Source organism: Harpegnathos saltator, unplaced genomic scaffold (genome assembly GCF_003227715.2).
Source record: "Harpegnathos saltator strain DR-91 unplaced genomic scaffold, Hsal_v8.6 scaffold26, whole genome shotgun sequence".
NCBI lineage: Eukaryota > Metazoa > Arthropoda > Insecta > Hymenoptera > Formicidae > Harpegnathos > Harpegnathos saltator.
Window position 1 is genome coordinate 120,380 of NW_020230050.1, and position 11,585 is coordinate 131,964.

Below are 11,585 nucleotides of genomic sequence, written 5' to 3' on the forward strand. Positions count from 1 at the left end.
GGCGAGCGCGCTCGTGCGTGCGTGTGTGTGTGCCTGTGTGTGTGTGTGTCACGCGCGTGTGACGAGTGACAGTCGAATGAAAACAGAATTCGCGGCGATCCGTCCGCGAATAATATCGCGCTCTCGCCGGAATGATATCTCATTACGAGTAATACGTCCGCGTGCGCGCTGCGCAGTAAGCGCGGATCATAATATATAATTGCACGGTATAACTAATCGCCGGGCGATACCGCGATAATACAGCGGATTAAATGTCGCGCCATGTCGAGCGTGCGTCGGCGTTTAATGACGAAACTCGGCAACTCGCTGCATTTCATTTGGCGTTTTTCGCGTATTTCCCAGCCCCGGCTGGAAATTCAGCGAGCGCGCCTCGCGTTATTACTCCTCTCCACGTCGCTTCTCTCTCTCTCTCTCTCTCTTTCTCTCTCTCTCTCTCTCTCTTTCTGTTTTCTTTCTCTTGCTCTTTCTTTCTTTCTTTCTCTTTCTCGCCTCCGACGGAAAGTATTTTCTGGAAACGGCCGATGGGGACCGCAAGCGCGGCGCCGCGCCGCGTCGCTCGATGGTATCACGAAGATGCTCCGGCGTGGAATTAATTCAGACACGCTCCGGCCATGAAGAGGAGCTAATTAATACGCTGATAGCTCGCGCGTTGAGAATCGATCGTCTATATAGTGCGAACGGCCGAGGACGGGAGGGCGGGCGGGCGGAAGCGCGCGTTTGTGTCGCGCGATACAGCGCGGCAGCCCTGCTGCGCAAACTTTGCAAATTGATCAGAAATAATGGGATGGGTCCCGCGGGAAGAGGATCGTCTGTCGTTTCGGTTTTCGTATCTCCGTGATACACTCCGTATCTGCCACGTGGCCGGCCGCGTGCGGCCGCGCGATATGCCGAGGAGATCCGCGAATCTTCGGGTGATTTCCGGGCGAGCACTCGCGCAGTGAAAAAATAGGTAATTTCAGAACAAACGGGATCGTTTGAATTTTGGAAGATTTTATATTTACATATGGCCTGAAGAGAATTCTTTTAAGATCAAGAGGAAGATATTATTAGGTAAATCGTGAAGCTCTGTCCATCTAGCGGCAAGTAGCTGTAGCTAAAACTGTCCTGTTAACCTCTAATGTCTAAGCGAAGCTTAATGGTTGGTTTTGACATCTGTCAATAACATTCAGTACGTAAAGATATACGTTTGCATCAATAACATTGTTTTTTTATTGCATCAAAAATGTCGAAATTTGAGCCAAGTAAGCGTCATTCGCGCGAAATGTTAATCTTTTGCTTCAATTGGAAGAAAACTGCAGCTGAAGCTCATCGGATGCTTGTAGAAGTTTATGGTGATAATGCTCCTTCCGATAAAACATGCAGAGGATGGTTTCGACGCTTTGAAAGTGGTGATTTTGATGTAGAGGACAAAGAGCGTTCTGGACGGCCAAGAGTATTCAAAGACGAAGAATTGCAGGCATCGGTGGACGCGAAGACCCATGTCAAACGCGAAAGCAACTTGCAGAAACATTAAATTGTGCTCAATCTGTCATTTCCGATCGTTTCAAAGCCTTGGGAAAGGTTTACAAGGATGGAAAATGGGTCCCATATGAACTGAAACTAAGATACATTGAAAGGCGGAAAACCACCTGCGAAATTCTGCTTGCTAGGCAACAAAGGAAGGGGTTTTTACATCGTATCGTCACTGGAGATGAAAAATGGATTTATTTTGACAACCCCAAATGTCGAAAAACTATTTGCGATCCCGGCCAACCCTCAACATCGACGCCAAAGCGGAATATCCACGGAAAGAAGGCAATGGTCTATATTTGGTGGGATCAGAAGGGTGTGCTGTACCATGAGCTGTTGAAAAGTGGTCAAACAGTCACAGGGGATCTCTACAGAGAACAAATGATCCGTTTGAGCCGAGTATTGCACGAAAAACGACGAGAATATGAAACGAGACAGCATAAAGTGATTTTGCTTTATGACAACGCTCGGCCTCACGTCATGAAATCTGTCAAGGAAGCACGTTAGAAGCACTTCGCTGGGAAGTGCCCCATGCAGCTTATTCACCAGACTGTGCCCCTTCCGATCACCACTTGTTTCGGTCGATGGCACACGCACTTGCTGACGAATGCTTCAATTCTTACGAGGGTAGTCCCAGAAGTACCTGACCTGACGTATAGATAGCGGTTGTTGTTTGAAAAGAATGACTATGGTAGAAAGTACCAACCTTATAAAGCTTAAGTTTGAAGTTTGACGACGCTACGTTGTTTAGTATTTGTTTGACAGCCATCAATAGTGAACGCTCTCAGTGAATTTGTAAACATGGAAAAATTGGTCATCGTTATGTGATACAATACTTTCATTTGGAGGGCCTCAGTCCAACCAATATCAAAGCGGAGCTAGATTCTACTCTGGAGGAGTCTGCTCCTTCGTTTACAACAGTAAAATAGTGGGTGGCAGAGTTTAAATGAGACCGTACGAGCTGCCGAGATGAACATCGCAGTGGTCGACCAAATGAGGTGACCACGCCAGAAATGGTGAAGAAAATCCACAAAATGGTATTGGATGACCGTCGCGACTGAAAATGCGCGAGTTAGCAGACATGTTAGGCATTTCAAAAAGTGCTGTACATCGCATATTGACTGAAAATTTGGACATGAGAAAGCTGTGCGCAAGATGGGTGCCGCGATTGGAACAAAAACAGCGTCGTGAGGATGTTTCAATCGAGTGTTTGGCGAAGTTTCGCAGCAATAAAGCCGAGTTTTTGCGTCGATTCATAACCATGGATGAAACATGGGTCCACCACTTCACACCTGAGACGAAGGAACAGTCAAAACAATGGACCAAGGTGGCTTGATGGCTATTTTGAGGAGCTCGACGATTCCCACTATAAACAGGGTATCGAAGCTATTGAACATCGCTGGGAAAAGTATATTGAGCTAAAAGGAGACTATGTAGAGAAATAAAGATATTTTTTCCCAAATTTTCTTCCCAAATGTGTTTTCTTTGTTAGGTCAGGTACTTCTGGGACTACCCTCGTATGAAGACGTCGAAAAATGGGTCTCTGATTGGATAGCCTCCAAAAATGAGTCATTCTTTCGCCGTGGAATTCGCTTGCTGACCGAAAGATGGGAAAAAGTCATCGCTAACGATGGACAATATTTTGATGGATGTATTTTTTCATTTTGTTTCTTAAATGAAGTCATACGTTTTGCGAAAAAACGGACGGTACTTTCCGATTGACCTAATACAAACACATCATTCTTAAAGTTGGAGAGATTATATCCCAAGTAGCAAGATGACGTTTTAATGACGTTATAATGACGGCGACGTAAACGATCGCTTTCCGGCGTACTCTCAGCTTTTCCGTAAGTTCTTGTTGTCATATTTTCACTCAGTAGATTTTGCAACTCCGCATCTTCAAATTTCTCTGGCTGACCGGGGCGTAGTTGGTCATGAAGATCAAAATCACCGCTTCGAAAACGTTCAGACCAGTTTCGGCACATGCGATCGTCACAGCATTTCCACCATAAACTGCGCAAATTATTTTGGCTGCTTCAGAAGCGTTTCTCTTTCGATGAAACGCGAAATGCATCGCGTATCGAATATGCTCTTTGTTGACAGTCATTGTGAACACTCCTGATTATTTGAGGTTATGTGCATCAAACGCCGAACCATCGTCATTTCGAAAGTCATTTCGAAAAGTTAAATGTCAAAAAAAAAACCATTTCAAAACCGCAAGAGAGCGGGAGAATGTTTCAATCTCAAATTTTGCTCTGAGCTGCGTAAATTTCATCGGAAAGAATCAACTACTAGACCTAATAATTCCACCGTACGCGGTACTTCGGACTCGCCGCAGGGAAAAACCTCGTTTGATCGAACGAGATAATTCTCTCGGGAGAAATATATCGGACGACAGCGAAATTGTCGAAATCTTCGGTCCAAGTCGTCGGGATCTCCCCCCGGCTAACTCGAAACTCGGAATTCAGCTCTTCCCAAGTCGGAGTCCACATTTCCAATAATTGGTTCATTTAACTGGCATTTTTCCTTGCAATTAATTAGTGGCTCGCCCGGGCATCTTTTCAACTACGCATTGAGGAGGAAGTATCTAAAAAGCGACACGTGTTCGCTCGGCGAATATCAGCAGCGAGTTTGCAGTGCGTCGAGTGCGAAAAGTTCTCGCGAATGAGGAAACACACGCTTCCTTAAATCTGCAGCTTTTTTACGAGAGCGATCGTACATTCCGCGCGAGCGAGAGAATTGAGATTTAAGCAGCTGCGTTATTAAAATTCACCGCGTGAATATTTTACATTTTCTACATGCCTTTTCTCTTGATGCGCGATATGAAAATTTATATCATCCGTCAAATAGCTAGCATTACTTTCGGACGTTTCGGTATAAATGTGAGAGAGTATCCTGGCCGCGAGCGAGCTCTAATATGATATTTTTTTCATTCTGTGGGAATGTTAATACCTTCGAAAACGAATTCCCTCTGTGCGGAATCGCCACCGTTTGTCTCGGTCGTTTCAACTCGAGCAAAATTTGACAGGAGAGATTTCTGCCCGCCGTCGTCTAGGCAGACAGTGAAAATCCGACTGCAGCTGTATTACAGACAGACGAATAGATCAACAGACAGAGAAAAATGTCGCAAATGAACAATCAGATACTTCGGATATTTTCCTCAGTGCGTATTTCCGGGACTGAAGAGATTGCGCGATCCGCGCGCACAGCCGGCGTCGATTATTTCGCTCGGCGTCTCTTTACGATGCAATTGTATCGGCGACGTTCACGAAGATCGCTTAACTCAAGTTCAATTAAAGAGAGGGAGAGAGAGAGAGAGAGAGAGAGGGAGGGAGAGCGCGGAGGAGCCGCGGATGCACATCAATAAAGATTACGAAACTAATTGAACCTTAAGTCACCGCGCGCTCGAATGTCCGCCAATTAAAAGTTCCGCCGGTTAGCCGAGACCTCTCTCTTCCTTTTCTCCCCCCCCCTTCCCCTTTCTTTCTCTCACGAGATTATTCTTATTGCCGAGCGCCGTTGTTGTCGCGCAGACTGATCGCGAGTGATCGAGAGTTTCCGACGCTCAGAAAAGTCCGAGAGTGTGGCGCGCCGTTTCTTGACAACAAGATAACAAGATTCTTGATAACAACAATGGCGGTCGCGCGAAATCGCCTCGCCATCGTTTACTGGTAGTGACTCATATGAGCGGCAAAAAGACGCTCCAAAACCGGTAACGACTCATGTGTATGAGCACCGTGAATAATTCTCTGCCAATTTTCAACGGATTTGCACCAAATTTGGCACACTCGCATCTTCTGGGTCGTTGACTATGAAATCCGGAATTAAATTTGAGAAATTCGTAATGGCGGATCCAATATGACAGTGCTGAAATATTCAATTTTTTAGTTTTTGAAGAACATTTATTAAAATTGATATCCCATTTTATTTTATGTGAAATTTTCCTTATAGGAGATTTTTTGGGCCGCTAGTGACGAACCCGAGGTCGAAATTTTAAAATTCAAGATGGCAGATCCAATATGGTGGCTCCGAGTGAGTGATTTTGTTATTCCATTATAAAGAATATTATATTCGATATGTTCACGTTTTCTGGGTTGTTGACTATGAATCCGGAATTAAATTTGAGAAATTCGTAACGGCGGATCCAATATGACAGTGCTGAAACATTCAATTTTTTAGTTTTTGAAGAACATTCATTAAGATTGATATCCCATTTTATATTTGATGTGAAATATTTCTTATAGGAGATTTTTCGGACCGCTATCGACGAATTCGGAGTCGAAATTTCAAAATTCAAGATGGCAGATCCAATATGGTGGCTCCAAGTGAGTGATTTTGTTATTCCATTATAAAGAATATTATATTCGATATGTTCATGTTTTCTGGGTTGTTGATTATGATTTTGGAATTAAATTTGAGAAATTCATAATGGCGGATCCAATATGACAGTGCTGAAACATTCAATTTTTTAGTTTTTGAAGAACATTCATTAAGATTGATATCCCATTTTATATTTGATGTGAAATCTTTCTTATAGGAGATTTTTTGGACCGCTATCGATGAATTCGGAGTCGAAATTTCAAAATTCAAGATGGCAAATCCAATATGGTGGACACCAGCGATCCGAGTGACTAATTTTGTTATTCTATTATGGAGATTATACTCGATATATTCATGTTTTTTAGCTTGCTAATGATGAATCCAGTCGAAGTTGCAAAATATGAAATATGACGACTTTTAGCGACTAATGGTGTTTTATTATGGACATTCTTACCTCCACTATTAGCGAGTGAAATATATTGAAGGAAACTACTTCTTTGCCGAATGACTCTGGTGAAAACCTCAGATTCAGTGCAATCAGAAAGAGATACCGAGTTTGATACGTATCCATAGAATGGGATATCAAAGTTCGCTATTTGGAATCGCCATATTGGTTCCGCCACTTGGAATTTTATAATTTTGATATTGAATTCGTGTCACCAGCGACGCGAAAAACATGAAGATATGGAATATGATCTCCATAATGGAATATCAAAGTTAGCCATTTGGAGCCGCCACTTGGAATTTTGTAATTTCGACTGTGCTTTCGTCATCAACGACCCGAAAAACACGAACGCATAGAACATGATCCTCTACATAATGGAATATCAAAAGTCGCCATATTGAATCTGCCACTTTGAATTTTGTAATTTCGATCCTGGACTCATCACCAGCGATCCAAGAAACCTTTATAGCTTCCATGTAAAATGCGAAATTATTCGCTCTCGGTTTTGGCGCAGGACATTGATTTCGAGTCCGCCGGTACCCCGGTTAAACTGTGGGAGCTTTTCCGACGTAAACAAATTTCTACTTCTCAAAGCTGTGCTTGATTCCGGGAAGCAAAAATTCCTTCGCATTTGGCACGCGCTCGTCGTCAAATGCATTCAAGCGATCTCTCACCCAGCGTGCATAAAACACATTTAACGCCGTGGGACGGAATTTCAGTGGGAATTTCAGCAACTGCGGAGATCGCCAGGTTAGCGACGTCTTTTTCATCGCGGACAGTCCGAAAAGCGCACGCAACTATTCGCGATTGTAGATGTGCTCCGAGAGTTTTGCCAGCGGCGGACCACGCAGTGGTCTGCCCGACGAAGCAACGGGTGAAGCGGAGCGTCGAGAGCTCGGGAGAGGTCGGGCTCGCGTCTCTTTCATCAATCAGCATCAGCAGCCGACGGCGTCAGTCGCCATGAAGCAATTGCAAGGATCGCCGCGATCATGTGGCTTTACGTTCGATTGATCGGCAAGTCAGCGCGGCTTCATGGCGTCCCTAATGCCCTAATCTCGGAATCATTAAACCCCCGAGACGCGGTGCTGCCTCTCCACCGAGGGGAAGCTGGCTCGAGGGAGATGCTGCCTCGTACAACATCGATTTCGCCGCAGAGACTATTAGGCGACAGCATTCCGCGAGATGGAAACCTTTAAGCTCCGTCCGTCGCGGTTTTCACCTCTCGCGACGGCCTGTCCGGAATCTCCTCCGAGTACATCACTCTCGTTCTTCGTGGCTCCTTCTTCATCTCTTTCAAGTCATCTCCTTCGGTACCGCGGCTTGTTCAAGTCAACGGAACGTGATCTCCAGCCGACGGCCGGAGGAAATTTCGGTGATGAGAGGTGACAGGTATGGCTTGTCGGAGGAAGAAGAAAAGAAGAAGCCGCGCGCGAGAGAAAAGAGATAAATATCTGATAGCAGCGTTAGCTAAGTTTGTTTTGGAACCATCGGCTACGTTGAAACTCCGTTGAGACAATGGAAAGCGATTAGAAAGCACCCGCAGGAATCTTCCTGCTCCCCTCCCCGCAATAGAATTCTCCACGTACAGGGTGTAACATCAACATACAGGTCAGTATGACGGGTTGCTGGCCCCTCTGATTGAATTAAAAAAGATATTTAAACAAGTGAAACTATGAGAAATAAATATTACGCAGAATAAATGAGAGTGATAGTTAAAGAGATAAATATTTGTCATAACTGGAAGCACTGCAAGTATCATTATTAACAAAGTCAACGAGTGACTTGTTCGGCAATCTCTACACTAGGAAAAATGTATTGTTGCGTGAACCAAAATTTTGTTGTAACAACAAAATAATCTGGTTAAAATATGCCCAACAAAATTTATACTATTTAGTTCCTGTAAACAAATATCTTGTTTGATTCCGGCTTGTTCGTGTAACGTAATACTTTTGTTATAGCAACCAAAAAGCTTTAACTATGTATGAATTTTGTTAAAAATACTATAATTTTCTCTTAATATATAAAATCTAAATTTTAGTGCACAGAGAGAGAGACAAAATAGTATCCATTAGGCATTACTCTGGTTCATGTAAAATAATATTTCGTTATTATGTAATTCTTATGGATAAAATAACTAAAATACTTAATTTTTACATATGAAGTCTAAGAACAAAATCATTTGGTCCAGAGGACAAAGCAGAAAAATATACTTAGTCGGGACAACTAAATATTTTGTTATATAAAACAAGATATTTGGTTGCCATTAAAAAATGCCTCAACCAAACAGTCTTGTCAGAGATACTAAATTTCTTTTCCTAGTCTACATTACCGTCTGAATAGGAGCAAGCAACCCGTCATACTGATCTGTATATTGATGTTACACCCTGTACATGACGTAATAATTAACAGACTCAATTCGGTCGTCAACGGACCTGACCTTAGCTTCTCTTCATGATCGATGTCTTTCCTAGTGTTGTCACTCTTTCCCGAGAAAAGAGCCGCGTCTCGCGACGACTCGCAAATTACCGCTGAGGGAAGAGGATTCCGCTTACCTGGTGGTCCACGGCAGCACCTTGTTGCCCTCCAAGCTGATGCTCCGCAGCTCGTACTTGGAGCGGTGTCGCAGCGGCGAGGCCGGCGAGGCCGTGTTGGCGTGCATCACGTTCTTCACGCTCTTCGTGGTGGGCCCCGAGACCGCGTGTCTCCTCATGGACGTGCCCTCCCGCGCTGACTGATTGATCGTCCTCCGCAGGGAACTCATTTTCGCCCTCTCGTCGCACTCTCGCTCTTCCACTCCCGGTGTGTGTGTGTGTGTGTGTGTGTGTGTGAATATCCCGTCTCGTTTACCGCACGACCGCGCGAACGTTCCTCATGGCAGCGACAGTCGCGACATGTGGACGAGGTGTGGGTCGCCGACGGCGCTTTATTACGGTGATTCTCGCGCGACCGGGGACGCCCGCCGCCTCAGGGTAGTCTCAGGGTAGTTCCGCCGGCGAGGAGGAGCAGCGACGAGCCCTTTCGCGACGCGACTCCCCATTCAGGCCGGTGTAAGCTTCCTATCTCTGTCTTGATCTCTCTCTCTCTCTCTCTCTCCCTCTCTCTCTCTCTCTCTCTCTCTGTCTCTCTCTCCCCCGCGCGGGAAGTTTATCTTCGTCAGACCCAGTTTCCCGCCGCGAGGATCCTCGACGCGCCGCTCGGGGGTGGCGGCGGCGGCATCCCGCGTTCCTTCGACTTGCCGAGCAGACGTTTATGGGATAAACACGGATCCCTCTCAATTACGAGCGTCTCGGGCCGCCTCTCCTCCTCCTTCTTCTTCTTCTTCTTCTTCTCCTTCTCCTTCTTCTTCTTCTCGCTCTTCTCCACCTGCTGCTTCCTCGGAAGTAGTTACCGCGTGGGGAACTCGTCGAAGGGGATCAGTCCGTTAATCGAGTCCCCGTCTTGCCTCGTCGCGGAAGGAGCCTCTGTTCGCCTCGGCTGCAGCCTCGGCACCTCGGGAGCGCCATCGGCAGGCTCATCATCGGCAGCGCGCGGCTGCTCTCGGCTGCGTCGTCGCCGGCGTCGTCGGCCTCGTCGTCGGCCGCGGCGAGCTCGCAGCTTCTTCCCGTGGCCTGGCGACTGATCGCAGGTGCAGCAGCTTACCCCATACGAGCGTAAATGGCCGCGCCACCTTTCAACCCCACCAGCCGGCGCCGTTCGCCACCATAACTCGCGCCGTCCGTCGCTTCGCTCGCCACCATCTAGCCCCACCATCGCTCGTCGTCACCCCACGTCGCCGGCGTCATCCCTCGGCCCATGCTATGGTCTCTCTCTCTCTCTCTCTCTCTCTCTCTCTCTCTCTCTCTCTCTCTCTCTCTCTTCTCTTCTCTTCTCTCCTCTCCTCTCTTCGGCTTTTCCCTTCTCGCCCAGCGCTCTTTCTCTCCTTCTCTCGCTCGCTCTCGCTGGCGTTTCTTCTCTTCTCTTCTCTTCTCTTCTCTTCTCTTCTCCTTTCTTCTCCTCTCGATATCGGCAGTTTGCGCGCGAGCGAGCGGCTATTAAACTATCGTCCGCGCCTCGCCGAGCTTATCAGCGGCCGTCGGCGCCGGGGATGGAGTCGGTGTTGCGGATGCGGTCAGCCGGCGTTGAGGTTGCCGCGACTGCGGGAGAATCCCCGTTGCATCCCTCTTTTTTTCCCGCTCTCTCCTCCGATACTGACGTCGCACGGGGCGAGGTGGGGGGGGCTCTTCGAGGCGAGACTCGTCGTTAGGGCTGCCAGAGTCTCCGCGTCGCGGCGCACTTCTTTTTATTGATGACGGATATTAATAAGATTAAGTGAGGAATCATTCTGCGCGCGGATTGGCGCCTCTCAGAGGGGAGTCAGTCGCGTTTCTCCGTCCCGAAGATGGCCAACAGCCACGTCGGCTGTGATGATTCCTGCCGGAGTTGCCGGTGATGTTGTCCTTGTCGAGTCGCGAGTGTTCGGTGGGTCTTTACAGCGAGTGTTGATGTCCCTTATTGCGCGAACAAACACTGGAGATTAACATACTCTCTCGAAGCAAGCCGGGGAAAATGTTGCTGATTGAGTCAGCGGGAGAAGAGTCTCTCCGATGCGATCAGCGAGTGTCCATCGATCCTCGGCGAAGACACCTCCAGCCTATCCGTCTCCGTCGCAGGACGCGGTACTGTCAATTCATGCGAGCCGTGAAACTTGAGGATCAACGAGTTCCTTAAAAGAGCGCCTCGCCGATAGTCAGCGTTGATCGATTCTCCGCGGGAACATTCCCGTTTCAGCGGCTCTCCTGCGTCTCTCCGCTTTCGACCGGCGGAAATAAGAGCCGCCTGCGGGATTCGCGGCGCGCAGATTCGTTGCGCGTTGCGCCAAATTCAACTTTCCGCACGTTCGCGGCGATGGGATTAATGGCTTCCGCGCGGCGACGCCGGCTGCGTCTGCGAGCTGCATCGGCAATGGGAACAGTCGGCGCTATTTAACCGGTCGCTTCAACGAGATTTCGCCGGTCGCGCACTCGTAAGTGAATCACACCGTGCGCATCAGGAAAACGCCGCCGAGGACAAGGACGGCTACTCGGCCCGCCCTCCTCCTCTGCACGCAACGGTCACCCTCCGCAAACAATATTCCCGCCATCGCAGTCTTAAGAGACACTCATCGCGAGTTTTAGAAAAGTATCGCGCACTCGAAAGGAGAATCCTCCCTCCTTCCGAGAATTTCGTGAGATTTGGAATATCGTGCAAAATGTTGGAAAAGATATAATAACTAAATGTAATAAATAAATATAATAAAATAATATAATAGCTAATAAAAGATACAACAACTAAA

General features: G+C 47.1%; 1 protein-coding gene across 1 annotated transcript in view; it reads right to left on the minus strand.

Moving 5' to 3' along the window:
• The window catches only part of LOC105184482 (GTPase-activating Rap/Ran-GAP domain-like protein 3), a 63,648-nt gene extending 53,543 nt beyond the window's left edge, over nucleotides 1–10,105 (minus strand). Inside the window, exon 1 of the mRNA XM_025299296.1 lies at nucleotides 8,827–10,105. Coding sequence (XP_025155081.1) covers nucleotides 8,827–9,035 — 209 coding nt within the window. The 5' untranslated portion in view covers nucleotides 9,036–10,105. The remainder of the gene's footprint in view (nucleotides 1–8,826) is intronic.
• Nucleotides 10,106–11,585: the final 1,480 nt, after the last annotated feature.